The 16793-nt window shown below is 42.5% G+C and overlaps 1 protein-coding gene across 2 annotated transcripts in view; it reads right to left on the bottom strand.

Moving 5' to 3' along the window:
- Positions 1-16793, bottom strand: part of PTPN11 (protein tyrosine phosphatase non-receptor type 11) — a 71769-nt gene that overhangs the window by 7627 nt on the left and 47349 nt on the right. For both annotated transcript variants that reach the window (XM_083151439.1, XM_083151438.1), the window contains exons 13-15: positions 15136-15287; positions 11862-11986; positions 138-239 (exon numbers count right to left, since the gene is read on the bottom strand). In XM_083151439.1, the coding sequence (XP_083007565.1) occupies positions 170-239; positions 11862-11986; positions 15136-15287 (347 nt within the window). In that variant the 3' untranslated portion in view covers positions 138-169. The remainder of the gene's footprint in view (positions 1-137; positions 240-11861; positions 11987-15135; positions 15288-16793) is intronic.

Below are 16793 nucleotides of genomic sequence, written 5' to 3'. Positions count from 1 at the left end.
GGGGGGGATATCAATTAGCTATATTTAGTAAAAGTAGACAGCAATTTTGTAAAATGACATTTATATGAAATTTTGGCATGATACTTGCTACATATCTACATATCTGTGACACGTGATACAATCCCTTCATACATTACCAGTCTATGTGGTGGAGATAACAGGTTTCACTTCATCTGAAGCTTTTCTGCTGCTGCATGAGGCCAACGTTTTCATACACTCTACTGACATCTTCTCTCATTCTGTAACAGGACATAAAGACGTATACAGTAGGTAAGGTTGTCCATTTTAAAGAGGCTGCAAAACTATTGTGCTGCAGGATAAAATATATTTAAATATTTCCTCAACATAGCTACACTTTGGGGGGAAATTCTGGTTGGCTCGCAAAGCAGCAGTATTTTGCTTCTTTGCGAGCCATGTACCCCATACTATCTTTGCGAGCCCCATACTACACGGCGAATGTCCCCGCTGCACTGAGAATGGATGTTTCGCATAAACAACCATTCGGAGGCTTGCGTGTGGACCCAAATTCATTTAATGGTCGCCAACCATCGAATAATTTCTGTAGTGCTTGCAAATCTAAGTCAGTCTTTGCTGACTTAGATCTGCGGCATCCTGCTCCGAGAACAGCCCGGGCAACGGATGTCCAGTTATGTTGGCCGCCCACTCCAGGAAGCCATGTGCCCGCTCGAGGTTCGCATGGGGATGCCCAGCATTTTCCGGGGCGCACCAGTTTTTGTGGGTACACCCAGGAAACACAGCAAGCTTCCCCAGCCCGCCTCCTCCATGTCCCCAGACGAGCATGACCGAGCCTTCCAAGAACTTCCCTGGCCTGCTAATTCACCAGAAATGAACTCAGTTGGGACCAAATCAATCATTGTGTTCACTCTATGGAACCCATGCCATGCATCCTCCAGCAGTCGTGGCATGCACTGCAGTCAGCATGGCTACAGATAACTTTTGATTCACTTTCAGCAGGTCCAGCTGCTGTCTCTGGTTGATAGATCGACAGGCACATGGTCAACATTGACAAAAAAAATGGTCAAGCAGAAGGTCAACAGGTCCATGGACAACAGGCCCATTTTTACGATTGATTTCTTCGTTAGAATTTTATACGTTTTACGATCCACATGTACTATATTTGGGAATAGTAAAGTGTATTGAGGCACCATGCTTCGCTTGCTATGCAAGGGTACAATTGGGGTACAAAAATGGGTACTTGTTTCCTAGCACGGCGCCACCGACTTTAATTGTATTGATCGGGGCCGCAAAAATTGCGTCGATCACATCCCAACCAAATCGCATGTGATGCAATCGACCCGATTTTTACATTGGAATCAATGTAAAATATTCCCAAATGTTCCGAGACCCCAATTTTACATTGATTTCAATGTAAAAAGCCCCCAAACCCCCCATTTTGATAGCAAACCCCCCCTGATGGATGAAATGGCCCTCCATTGTTAACGCCACCCCACTATTGACGCCAACCCGAAGCATGGCGAGCGCAGCGAGCCCGCGAGGGGCGTCGGTACGCGTCCTCCGACCTTTTCATACCCCCACTATCCATGTCGGCGTGGAGTTGATTTTATATAGACAACAACAAATGGGATGCAGTTTAAATTCCGGCGGTCGGGATCCCGGCGTTCAGAATCCCGACCGTCGAAATCCCGACAGTTTCTCCCTCCGTGGGTGTCCACGACACCCCTGGAGGGAGAATAAATTAGTGTGCCGAGCGCAGCGAGGCACCGGGCCCGTTGCGTGGATTTCGGCGGTCGGGATTCCGGCGTCGGGATTTTGAACGCCGGGATCCCGACCGCCGGGATTTCATACTGAATCCCAACAAATAATGAGCGCTATGAACCCAAAGGTATATCAATTCCAGCAGCTAACTATGCGGGATAACCAATCCCTAGGGAGAAGAAAAAAGACAGTAACAGTAGCACTAGGAGCAGATATACTGAATTGGTTGATATTAAAAAATATTTTGTTTAAAAGATCAACAATATGAGGAAATTAATAATGCCAGTCATAAAAGATATAAGAAAATGAATTTATATTGATTTCTCAATGTAAATAAAAACATAATAAATACATATATAACACATAAGAATAATAAAAAAAAATAAAAAAAAAATAAGACATACAATATTTATACAAAAAAATGTGTGTACCGGCCGAGACAATGGATGGAGTGTTCAAGGAAATTGTCTTTACCGGCAATTAAAGCTGGTAATTGACAGAAAATCAGGTCCATCGCGTCGATCGCATGCCTTAAGTACCTTAACTTAAGGCATGCGATCAACCCCGACGGGTGCCGTGCTAGGAAACTAGTACCCAAAAATGTTAAGAACTCATGTTGGCCTTTTACTTATTTTGACTTTTTCTGTGTTGACCATTCATGGTAGACCTTGTTACTGTCGACCCTTTGATCCACACCCCTAGCTGCTGTCTGTGCTGCACACGGTGACACAACTGCGTATAACACCATGCCTAGTGCAGAGACCAGAGGGCATTTCCTTGAACACAAGTGAATGCTAGATTTGATAAGAATTAAAATGACACTTTAGGAGTGTAATGTATATACCAGCCATATAATGGTCTAAAAAGCAACAACGTTTTGATTCAATTTGAAACGTCTACAGTGTGAGAAAGTATTAAGCCTTAGCTTTAACTTACTTTACCTGTGAAGGTCACAGAGCTGAAGGCATACGAGAATCAGTGCACTTCAAAACAAATTAAGTCCCTAGTTAATCCCAAATGTCAAGGGATTCACCTAAATATGGTATAACCGCATCTTGAACTAAGCCGCTCTGGCATTCAACAATAATCTCCTTTGTAATGTAAACTGCTTCAAACTCTCTTGTGGTACGCTAGAGATGGGGTTTCTAATCAATTATTGTTTATCTCTATAAAAAGAAGTACAAACAAAATAAATGTAACTGATGCACACTATGCATAAAGTTCCAAAGTTCATGTCAATGCATTTCTAAGAGTTAGGATGGGCACACACACCAGACAGACATGTCGTGTACCCGGGACCAAAATAACAATGGAGTGGATGGAGCTGCAGCTCCAAGCTTCCACATAAAAATTGTCATAAGGCAGCATGAGGATCACCAGCTAGCCACATGCTTGCCCATAAATCCTAAGTATTTCTAGTTTCCAAACAAACTTATGCAATTTTGTACTTTTATAGATTTAGGAGAGACATTGGGGCTTATAGCATATGGGTTCTACATGCATACATGGCACGGACCTCACTTCATCCACTTCTCATAATAGGCCCTTGAACATTTTTAGCTCCAAGCCCATGAGGCTCTTAACAAGGTGCTGGGTGGACCCACTGTTGAAACAACTGAGCAGAAAATTCAACTTGGCATTCAATATGTCAGTCAGGGCACACAGCTGGGCGGGCATCTAAAAGATGCAACTCTTCATAAGGCCCATGCTATTGGAGCACAGCCATATTTATTGATGCAATGTGGGCTGTCTGTGGAGACGTGTTACAGGGGCCACTAAAAGGCACAGTGTTCTTCCTTAGAGATATGTTAAACTTTCCATGGGATAACAATTCACACACTTCACATGTACTTTATACGAGATGATTTTTGAAATCACAAATAAGATTTACCATAAAGCACGTGGAAGGCCACGGTCAAATGAAGAGTGACTAGGATTTCATTTGTTTTTCAAAATGCTTGGAGCTATACTTGGCACAAGCATAACAATATGCATTAACCCAAATATCTTGTCAATCACTATTTCTACAATGAATCAGAGCTATGAAGAATCTATTCTGGTGCATGTGTACCATTATGTGACAATACAGACTATTCCGTATTGATCAGTACTAAGAAATCCTGAATAAATCCATCTCTATTCCAAGAAGTAAAAAATATACATGGAAAAAAAAAAAACACAAAAAGCAGTGAATTCTCTCTAACCTCACTTCATTTCTACAGGTAAATGTTCCCATACAGTACTGTATATTTCAGAACTATTCTTAAATTAATCAGAAAAGAATAAAAAGGAAAGTATCAGCATTTTTCAAGAACGCAATCTCAAGCCCAATTGTAATTTTCTGGGTTTTTTTCCAATTCACCTGCTTCTCTCTATATTCTTCTCTATAATCAGTGACTAACACAGGCTTAAAGTTGGCCATACACCTAAAGATTTATTGTCTGATCTTGCTGGTTGGAACAAAAATCTGGTAATTTTATGGGAGCAAATTACAGTTGACCGTTTGCTTCGAAATGCTGGAAAACTGACGAAAATTAATGGGAAAGCCCAGCGTTTCACAGGCGTTCCCATTCAAATGACGGAATGACACGGGGTGCCGGGGGCAGGCAGCTGACGTCACATGATGTCAGCTGCCCGCCTGTCTTTGTCCGGGAGCCTGCAAATATTAGTCAGACTTCACTGACTTACATTCACGAGCCCTGGAGAAATCATTCGATGGTCGGGACCATCTAATGATTTCACCAGCAGCGGGCACATGCAAGGGGATATGGCGTTTGTGTGTGTGTGTGTGGGGGGGGGGGGGGGGAGGAAGGGGGGGGGGGAAGGGGGGGGGGGGTTGGCAGGGTGATGTCATCTGGGACCTGGTAAGTTGCGAGCTTTGCAGCTTAACTAGGTCAACCAGAATGAGAGCCACTGTGCAATGTGCTGAAAATCACTGGTGATATCATCAGGATTGAGCTGCATACACAATGAATGACACACTGGATAATGTTAATTATTTTAATGTTCCGATCGGTCGGAATCGGCCACATCATTCAAACTATCAGATGACACACTTGTGGTACAGTATCCCTAATGGCCTAGCGGTTAAGCCCCCAGCATGACATGCACAGTCCCTGGGGTACAGATCCTGGTCAGCAACACCTAAATTTTTTTTTACATTTAATTCCACTGTTTTGTTGTTTCATATATTTGTACATTAAAATGTGTCTATCGTGTATTTAGGCTTTGCTTCCACTTTACTAGTGCACATAATTTGGGGTGTGAAAAAAAACAACACCCAATCTTTCTCAAGAACTTAGCCTACTCTTATGGAGCTAAACTTGGCATACATTTCCCCACCAAGTCCTAGGAGCTGAATGAGCATCTATGTAGCATAATTAAAATACAACACTGTGGTGGGCCGAGAATGATTGACTACATAGCATACTGTATTACAAAATGGTAAATTAGTTTTGCACTATATTACTGTACTGCATTTCATTGGTGATTTTCAAACGAGACATCTGGTGGATGAACATAAGCATTACACTCCCCTGCACCGCCATACTAGCCAGGTTGCGCAACGCTTCACCACGCTGTGACACCTTGTTTGTGTTGGGCCAACTGCCATAGGTAGAAAAGAGGAGCGTGGCTACATCTGTATATAGAAGTATGTACATATGCACAACAGACAATACATACAAAGACTTGTGTTATAATGATTTATGGGATTTTAAATATTCAGATATAATAAAACTTAATGATGAAGTTAAATCATTAATAATTTTGATGTATAAAGTTGAAATTATTGCCTAATATCACTAGAGGTGAACGGGTTAATTTCCAGCAAGTGGAATTATTTGTATGGAATTGGTGGAGTGTATTATCCTGCTCCCGAGAGGAAACATAGTGAATGCTGCTGGTGGTTAGTGGTGTAGGATTCCCTCGATGGCTTGGGGCAATCATTTTACTGCAATGCACGGCTGTTCAGCAATCAATAACAAGCAACGCTCGCATAATGGCTCCTAATAGTAATTTAAAAGGATGTTGTTTCTAAGTGAAAACATAGAAGGCAAAGTAAACTAAAGCATATGCTATGCGGTGCAGAGTGGAAACTCATTTTCAATGCGCAGCACAAAATCATCTATGGTTTCTGCAGCTGCAACCAGGCTACTGATAAATGCATTTGCATAGCAAGATTGTGGTATTCTCTGGAGGAGCGGCAGTTTGCAACAGCCTATAGGACGGGCTCAGCTGCTACTAAGTACACAGAAGGTGTCATTGGGACACTAACATTATGTCTAACGTTTTACTCCTCTCTGGGCAGGATTTTTACCCCCAACATGTGGGCACTAGGATGCAGGTATTACTTCTGAAAGTCATGTTTTGTTTACTGTTGGATATTGTGCATGCTACCGTCTTCCATGTGTTTAGTATATCCATTCAGGAAAATAGAAGGGGGCATGAGCAGCGCCAGCTACAGCTATATATTATATATCAAAATATCTACTAAATAAAGCCAGATTCGCTCACATTTGTTATATAAATCCAAATAAAAAATGCTGTGTAAAGTAAGATTATATTTCCTATACAAAAGGTAAACATTACAGGTCATTAAGATGAATAACAATGTTTGCTTGGCAATTTAATATTTTATGTCAGAATAAAGAGTGCTAATGATATAACAACTGTATCTCAGGTTTATGCTGTCATTTTTATATATCATATTTCCCAAGTTGGTGGTCAGCGCATAATGTAACAACTTTGCTCCATAAGTAATGGCTGCACATCCATCACATCCACGTCATTCAATTGTAAATACCGGTAATAGGTGCTTCCGTGTTATTAGTATTGTGGGACAGTGTGAAAACTATTTATTATGGTAGATTACTATCATTGTAATGAAATATATTACCATGGTTCCTGTCCAGGAAGTCCATGTACGATGAGAACATATACAAAAGTAAAACTCATATGCAGTGATTCATAATATTCTGCTAATTATTGTTCTCAAACACCACTATAGCGTAGAGTAAGACCAGTATCAAATTAGCCGTTTTACCTAAAAAAAAAAAAAAAATGGTCTGACGGCCATTATAAGGCTAGCCAATGGTAGCATGTGTTTTTCAGGAGGAAAATGTCCTGTTATCATGCAATGGCACATGGGATCCAGGCTATTACAACAAACGGTGGCATACTCTGCAGTAATGACAGAATGTCCGTAAAAAGGCAGATGGTACAGGAACTGGCCCAATATGGCAGAAACGCAACCTTAAAACAGCAAGCACCAAGGAAAGGATTTATAATGGAGGCGTGCTGCGCTGTCAATATAAAGCTAAAAGCTGAAAATGGGAGGAAACAAGGGACAGTCGAATAACCCATCATGGCAGATTACAGATGCCGTTCCATTGGCGCAGTCTGAAAATAGTGTAAGAGTACACAAAAGCACAGCAAGCAAGTCTAGTAGCTAACAGACGCCAAAGAAAAACAGGCTCTGAAAGCCGAGTGAGGCTAAAAGAGAGAGATTGAAACATTGGGAGTCAGTACATCTACAGCAAGCACACAAAGGTGATGGGTAATGCAAGATACAGTTTTAGTATCCTGTATACGGGCATGCCGTATCCTAATTATTCCAAAAACAGTGGTTTTTTTGGAATAATTTGATTATTTTTTTTTTTAATACTTACCAAGTCCCCCGGCGTCCACAGCAGGCCTTCAACATCCTCTCCGTCGTCTCCAGCGGTCCCAGGAGAGCATCGCGTGAGTGTGTGCGCGCGCCAGTGACGTCACCGGGGTGCCTGGGCACTCCTAGGACTGCTGGAGATGAAGCTGAAGGCCTGCCATGGACGCCGGGGGATCATCGGGGCACCACCAGGGGACAGGTAAGTAGGTTTAAAAAAAATTATTCCAATATTTTTGGTCCTGAGTATTTTGGATAAGGGATACACAATCTGTACCACCACAACCCCATAAAGAGGGGCATCCAAAACACAAACTGTCCCAAATGCCCTCACTACACTATTGCAATGTACATCCTAGAAGCCTTTATAGAACGGGAAACTGCATGTAGGAAAATGGAAACACTTACAATCCTGAGCATTGCAACAAAGGACAGAAAAAAGGAGGGGGAAAAAAAGTAGTAAGAGAAGCATAGAACTAAGAGCAGGGAAACATACATTGAGGTAAGAAACCCACTGGTTACATGCCAACATATACCTCTGTGGAAATTGTCAAGGCGCCTTGACAAAGACAGACACGGTTGAAACACGTTGGTCATTTTTTATTCAGGAGAAGGCTGTATGGATTGTACCTGTAACTATACATGCCCCTCCTTTTAGTACTTGTTTTTATACTTTTTCCTAAAATAAACTCAACTATTTTTTATCATGTTCCTGGAAGTCATTTTGCTAAAAGAAACAGTTACATGAGGATCCATCGTGAGGCTTATGTAAGCATACAAGTGAGCACTAAAAGATACCTTGATATGCATCACTATGAATGTAAGCTTATTGTAAGCACCATTTATTACTGCCTGCACAAAGGGTGAACACATAAATAGTAGAACCACCATCTAATATAAGAGGACTTCATACATCACCCTTGGGAAGATAGCCCTAATATGAACTTTATATAGAAATACTACACCATAAATGTCCCTGTTTTTATGTATGAATCATCCATGAGAAACCTGATGTGATACACTCTACCTTTTGGCCATACACAGCAAAGGATACGTAATTATTCCTATTTATTTGTATTATATTGAGCACAATCTTTTTTGCTTGATCTCCTTGGAGTTGTTTGGTTGGCCTAGATGGCCATGGCTGTATCGGCAGAACGGTGCTGACTGCTTCTAAAGTCGGGCCCGTTCTGATGTGATCCTGCTTCAATGCTGTAGCTAAAGACAGTATTGAATAGGGAGCCGCCGCTATTTCCGAAAAAGCATCGGCAGATTGCATACCCCCCTATGACTGGTTCACTGATGTGTAGGTGCTTTCTTCGATTTGAGGTGACAGAAGGGGTGACTGGGTGATTCATGGTTATTGGGTGGGTCGTCTGGACAAACTCTGCATAGTCTCCTAATGCCTAGAGGGACGGGCAGACTTTCAGCCATGGGTCCCCAGAGGTTTCCTCCACAGGGTATGTCCTTTACTGAGTGGTGAAGGATTACTTTTCATGAGTCACGAGGCTTCCGCCATCTTGTTCCTCTTATAGGACAAGCCTGTAGGAATTCTGGAATAATCTTTGTCCAGAATTCTCTATTTATAATGCAGATAATAATAATAATAATAATAATAATAATAATAATAATAATAAATAAATATACATACACATTTATTTATTTTTTTATATATTTTGATGATCTTGTCTTCATTGTTAATACTAAATGCTCCTAAAAGGAGAAGAGATGTCACATATTTGCTGAGATAAAAATTAAATTTCCTTCCAAAATCATGAAAATCAACACTGCACAGGGGGTTACGTTGGGATCACTACATAGGTCATTGTGTGCAATTAGCAAAACCTTGTAATAAGGCCAAAAAGGGTAACATGAGGATTGATTAGCATGGTGGTGGCTATGGGCTGCAGTTTGGATTCTTTTGACACAGACTTGATTTTGGTGCAATATAGACAAATGCAGAAGCTGTGAAATCAACTAAACATCTATGAATACAATTCTACATAACTTGAGTGAAGTTATTATCATACAGTCTTAATGCAATTATCATATAAAAATCAATATCAATAAATAAAATGCTGCCCCAGAGCGAGAGGTGATCTGCAGTACAGAACGTCTCACCTGCTCAAAAGGACTGGACCAAAGGCTGACCCACCGCAGTGTCACGAGAGCCACGGTACACGCCTGCATCAAGAAAGGTGAAAGTCCTGGAACAGCAAAGGGCCGTATACAAACATCTCTTCCCTAAGTAAGCATTGTGCTTTCCCCACTGTAAGGAACAGGGTCACCGAAGACACAAATCAGATTATATTGTGCCAGATAAGTCCTGTATAGTACATGGATAAATGGCACTTCTACAAGTCACAGGTGGTCTTTCCTGCCTGTTGGTCCATGCCGGATAACATGCAGAAGTTCCATACAATCCCTCAAGTTCCAGATATCCCTGTCAGTAAAGGTTAAGAATCCTGACTTGAGTCAGTACCCCCCTGGCCTGCATAATGGTATAACATAGAACCTTGTCTAACAGATACATGTATCCTCCTGTGCTGGCTAAAACTAATCAGGGACAATGAGGAAGGTCAAATAAGATGAATATAAAAAAATATTTAAACTGGATTTTAAGATTTTCTTTAAAGGGAAAAGGATATAATTACATCCATACTGTATAATTTAATGTAATTATAAGGTTGTGATTTCATTCAGAGATGGTAAAATAGCTGCAGGATAGATAACACAGAGTTGTAGTAAATTTATTGCAGCCACAGGAGGAGGTTACCAGTGGATTACCCCATGGATCTGTACTTGGACCAGGCATGGTAAAGCAAATGATAGAGGATCTAGGTACACTAAAGGTGCGTACACACGTGCAGATTTTCTGTCTGACCTATCTGGTGGGAACAGAAACCTGGAAATGTATGGGAGCAAATGACAATCAAAAACTTGTTCCCAAACGCTTGAAAACAGACAGTGATCAGTCAGACAAATTGTTGAAACCATTCTGATATAACAAATTTATCAAAGCAGGTATTTTTTTTTTTTTCTTGCATTTGGGTGAAAATTTTTGATTGTCATATGCTCCCATACATTTCCAGGTTTTTTTTCCCACCCGATAGATCAGACAGAAAAATCTGTCCGTGTGTACGCACCTTAAAACAGATAATAGATATCAGACTAGATTTGCAGAATGGTGTAAACAGCCGAATAAAAAATAGGCCATATAAAATGAGACCCATCGCCATGACAGCATGATGATTACCAGACAGACCCCAGCTGGCCACATGGTTTATAGTGTAAGGTTCTACATGCCTATATGCATTGTCTCACCCTTTTCACTTCTCATAATAGGCCCTTGAACATTTTCAGCTCCAGGACCATGAGGTCCTTAATCTGGCCTGTACAACCATATCTTCTGAACCCTTAGTCTTTGCAGTATCTTCTAGATACAACACATGAGGATTTGGATTAGCCAAGAAGAATTGTAGCAAAAAACAAGAGACTTTCATTTGTTTTAAGAAATAGGTCAGCAGCATTTACACCTTTGCACAGTCACTACTTCAGGTTTTTCCACCTCCCAGCAAACCTAGGCAAACTTCACTTACAGAGGTTACTATTAAAAGCAAAGTGAGGGCGAGCACTTTTTTGATATACATATGAGGCACATTTAGGGCCATTTTCAAATGTCCTTCGTTGTCTGTACGTGCAGGACAACGGAGGATATTGCACTTACCAAAGGCGGCTACCCCGTTGTGTTCGGTAACAATGTCATGCTGGATACACATCATCTACGTCTATGTGTACAGAGTTTTTAATTGCTTACATACATACAGCACCGCAACAACTGTAAATTCTAGTGTTCCCACTAGTATGCAGGGCGCAGGGACTGTGGGCACACTGTATTGTGTGGAGGCGAGGCAGTAGGGTCAGTATTGAGGGAGGTCCAGAACTTTCTACATCACTACTGGGGGCATGCCCAGCACCTACTTATCGCATGCGGTCCGTTTGCATGCTATATATATATCTCATGCGATCCCAAATAGGTCTGCTTCTGGAGCTGGTGGGATGCGCACAGGACCTCGCATCGCATTTGTCGTCATTCACCTGCATTTTTGGGCTCTTCTCCTGCGATGGATTGCTGCATTGCAGGAAAAGAGCCCAAATTACAGGTGAATTACCTTGTGTACGGGGGCCTGAACACATTTGTAGTCAGCAATCTGCTTTCTGCATGAACTTTTGGCTCAGACACCAAAAAAACTAATAAAACATAGGATTATCATATTTCCTTACTAAACAAACTAGAAACATAATATATGACCAAAACAATGCTGGCATGAGGATGCCAAAATGAAAAAGAAGCAATTAACTCGACAAACAAAATATATTATAATAACAACTTTGTAAGAGCAACAGAGGTGCAACATACAGGGGGGTGGTTGAAAACACAAGGCTGCACTACTGTACTTACTCTGGAAGTGTGGGCGTTGGTAACGGTGTAGGGGTACAGGGCGGGAGGGGGCTTTGATCCCCTGCTGTCTGTTCAGAGAGAGAGTATTTGATATTTGTGTATTCGTGTCCTTTTCTCTTACTCTTCTAAACAAACAAAAAAGAACAATGAATCATTATAACATTTAAAAAGGATTTGTTGTGAAATTCAGCCAATAAAGCAGCATATTACAAATCTTGAGCACTTAATATTAACTGATATTTATAGACAATTTGTCTTTTTCAAATAAGCATTATAACATTTTTTCCCATAGTGGATAAACTGTAAAGATAAGAAATACTTTTAGGTATTTTTTGGCACTTGTGTACTATCCTGTCGCCCATCGCATCGCAGACCATAAGGCATGCGATGAGAAGAGATTTCCCCCGATGTCATACAATTTTAAAATTGTATAGCATTGTATATGGCATACAATGCCATACAATGCGATTTTAAATTGTATAAGCACCCTAATGGGGGCTTACAATGTTAAATGCACCCCCACGCCACCCCCACTATGAACGTGAACCTGAAGCGTGGCGAGCGCAGCGGTACGCGTCCTCCGACCTTTTCATACCCCCACTATCCACATCAGCGTGGAGTTGATTTTATATAGTGTGGCGAGCGCAGCGAGCCTGAAGCGTGGCAAGCGCAGCGAGGGGACGCGGAATACATGTAAAGTAATACCCGTGCACTCGCCACGCTTCGGGCTCGGTGGTTCGCTGCGCTCGCCACACTATATAAAATCAACTCCACGCCGACGTGGATAGCGGGGGTATGAAAAGGTCGGAGGACGCGTACCGCCGCCCCTCGCGGGCTCGCTAAGTTCGCCACGCTTCGGGTTGGCGTTCATACTGGTGGTGGCGTGGGGGTGCATTAAATATTGTAAGCACCCCTTAGGGTGCTTATACAATTTAAAATCGTATAGGGGGCTTAAATCGCATCGCTGTGCATCGGGTGTATGGCATGCGATGCGATTTAAAATCGTGCGACTTAATATCGGGGGCGCCGTGATAATACACAAGTACCATTTTTTTTACAATGCTGTGCAGTCTTTTCTTCATATATAAACCATTGACAAACACAAATTATCATTGTTTCCATGCCCCCATCAAGAAGTCAGCCTGTACTGTTACACTACCAGCAAATGCAACACTTTACAGAAAATAGATGTTAAACTGATTGTAGTTTTTAACATCTACATACTATCCTGAACAATTGGCAGTCCAGAGCGGAACAGGTTGTTTAAATAGATTTGTCATTTCTAGAAACGGTACTTGTGTATTAACAGGGCGCCCAAGATTTCCATCGTAGGGCATTGTATTGGTCGCGTCGCATCGTATCACATGCGATGCGATTTGACCCGATTTTTTATTTTACAGGCACACTGATGGGTGATTACTATGTTAAATGCACCACCATTGTTAACACCACCCCCACTATCAACGCCAACCTGAAGCACGGCGTGCGGCGGCGGTACGCGTCCTCCGACCTTCTCGTACCCCCACTATCAACGCCGGCGTTGATTTGACTTTAGATAGTGTGGCGAGCGCAGCGAGCCCGAAGCGTGGCGAGTGCATCAAGCCCCGCGGATTACTTCACATGTATTCCGCGTGCGCTCGCCACGCGATCTGAAATCAACTCCACGCGGACGTGGATGGTGAGGGTATGAAAAGGTCAGAGGACGTGTACCGCCGCCCTTCGCGGGCTGGCCACGCTTCGGGTTGGCGTTGATAGTGGGGGTGGCGTTAACAATGGGGGTTCATTTAAAAATAGTAATCACCCATCAGGGTGCTTGTACAATTAAAAATCGCATCGCATGCCATTTTAATGGCATGCGATGCGATATTTTCTTGTACAGCGCAGGTCTTTGGACCCGAAAATCGGGTCCCATCGCATACCTTAAGTAGTGGTTTGCGATGCGATGGGCGCCATGATAATGCACAAGTACCCTAGAAACTATTAAATATGAAAGTATTATGAACTTAAACGGCCATCTATGTTCAGTATTCAGCTGTCACAGCTCGCCCTGTCCGTATTCAACTGACACCCTGCATACGCTGTTTTCCCCTCACTCCGTTTTTGGAGCGTGAGGGGAACGGCGTATGTGGCCGCTGAAACAGAGATACTCGCAGCTAAATGCAACAGGCTTCCTGCATTAGCCGTGAGCCACACTGTTTGGGGAAATCCTTGCCGTCCTCTGACAGCGAGGAATCCCCCAGAACGTTGAATAGGCTGAGCGGCTGGCGCGGGGGTTAAACAGCCATTTCGTTAATCCCCGCGCTGGCCACATTGAATACACCCCTATTTTTCTAACGGACACTGAACATATGTCGAACACACTGATAAAGTTTGAAAGAATCATGAAGAGTATGTGCACCGGGCATATAATCACACTCTCGAGACAAAGTGGATTTAAGCCTTACTTACTACCAAGATGATGACATCATTTAATACTCTGGCCTTAAGAGGGCATGACATATCTGAATGCGAGGTGATCATATGATCAATGGCATACAGTAATGCACAAGACTTGAAACTTGTACGCAGCTTCCATCTCTCCTGGTCACCATTTTTAAATCCTACAATGAACCTGTGGCTCTCAACCTTTGTCATCTGCAACAAGGCCCCATTATAATAATGCTTCTTTCACCTAGAGAAAGTGGCCACAGGCACCTCTAAGCTCATTTGTCAATTTACCATTCACTAGTTGCCAATAAAAATAGTTTACCGTTTTGAATACTAATTAAAGCTCTCCCTTAATAGGAACAGATAAATGTAACTATAAAATGAATGGTAAGCCCTGTGTCGGTTTGATATACGGAGTTATCTTTTTCTCTAGAAATTGCATTGGAAGCAATCAATCTACTTGTTTTAGGGAGTTTTAGTAAATGAGCAATGCTGCAACCCACAGCAGAAAGGTACATTAAATATATATATATATATATATATATATATATATATATATATATATATATATATATATATATATACACACACACACACACACACACACACACACACACACATATATACATATGTTTGCCCACTTACTGTTAAAATTCTCAATCTGAGAATGGTCTCATGACATGGTTGACTTACTCTGTCTCATATATGTAATGCTTATGTAATGCTCATTTGCTGATACTTAGTGGGTATTGTGTATCTGCTTTGCCAAAGTAAAACAATAAAAAAATTATTGAATCAAAAACCTATACCTGTATAAAGAAAAAAATCATTAAGATCACATACATACCTGCTCTTCTTCAATTCTCCGTTGCAAGGTTTCTATATAATGCTGTACCGCCATGTATATAAACCTGTATTGTGCTTCTGTCTGAACCATTCCTGATCTCTGAGATCTTACCATCTGAATAGTTTTGGGTACATCAATGTCACAGTCAACACCTAAAATACCAGAATTTAAAGTGAAATTAAAAAAAGCTGGACTTTTGTGCAATCAAATTCATAAAAGTTGCTATTTACATTATGCCAATTAAAATATGTTAGATCCATATTTAATTCTTAAAACAGAACTGTACAGAAAAATATGGCTTAAACTAATTTACATATACTATATCTCAGCCAATGGATGCAACATGAGCAACTGGTGTGGAACCGTCAAAATTAGCTACAAAGTACTACCTGCCTGCTGCATTTATCCACAGTGAGGGAAAATCGCTGTTAAATGACAAATACTGAAAACATAGATATTGAGGCATCTGGGACAAAGTGGTACAATATATGTGACATGTTAATGGGTGGAGCTGCAGCCAATCCAATTAGGAGTAGGTTAGTAAGTAGCAAGTAAAGTGCAAAAAAAACGAAACTCACTTTGGTGCGCTAAAAAAAAAATACTCATGTTATGTGATGCCTATTGAACAGCTGCACCAGGGGTGTCCAAACTTTTTCCAGAGGGCCAGATATGGTGATGTGAAAATGTGTGGGGGGCCGACCATTCATCCTGACATTCTTTAAACCATTAATCATATCAGAAAGGTCCCCCACTCTGCCCCTATTCACTGTATGTCCCCCCAGCGTACCCCCACTTCACTGTATATTCCCCGCCTGACCCCCTTTCTCCATATTTCCCCCACTCTGCCCCCATTCACTGTATGTCGTCCAGCATGCCCCTCCTTCACTGTATATTCCCCTGCCTGACCCCCTTTCTCTGTATGTCCCCCAGCCTGCCCCCATTCACTGCATGTCCCCCAGCCTGCCCCCATTCACTGTATGTCCCCCAGCCTGCCCCCATTCACTGTATGTCCCGCAGCGTGCCCCTCCACTGTATGTCCCCCAGCGTGCCCCTCCTTCACTGTATGTCCCACAGCGTGCCCCTTCTTCACTGCATATGCCCATAAACTGCCCCTCCTTTGCTGTATGTACCCCATTCACTATGTCCCCCAGCCTGCCCACCCTTCTCTGAATGTACCACATACTGCCTTCCTTCACTGTATATTCCCCTGCAGGAGACAGATGCTTGGGCCCCCGCCGCCGCCCTTCTCCGCTCTGCATATTACGGGAGCAAGCTTCCCCTTTGCTGCTCCCCCGTCCCCGCACACTGCTGTCACTGTGATCGCGGTGGAGGGTGATATATAATTGCAGCAGCAGAAGTTGGACACATACTCATCTGAAAGATGGCAAACACGTCTCACAGTGGCAGCTGGCACCTCCTCACCAATGCAGACAGCAAGGTAAAGGCGTGCTCGCCAGGGTCCCACCTCTAGAGTTCTTTGCTGTCCCACGTCAGCCTCCAACCCCCCGCTTCTGGCTGGAGGCGATGGGCCGCTTGAAGTGACATAACGGGCCGCAATTGGCCCCCTGGGCCGGGCTTTGGACATGCCTGAGCTACACGATATGTTAACTCTTTGGTTTCATACTGGAGGCTGAGCACTCACAGGCCAACCATGCAAA

The sequence above is a fragment of the Crinia signifera genome, chromosome 1, assembly GCF_055691185.1.
Source record: "Crinia signifera chromosome 1, ASM5569118v1, whole genome shotgun sequence".
Lineage (NCBI taxonomy): Eukaryota > Metazoa > Chordata > Amphibia > Anura > Myobatrachidae > Crinia > Crinia signifera.
This window is presented reverse-complemented; position numbering and strand designations above follow the sequence as displayed.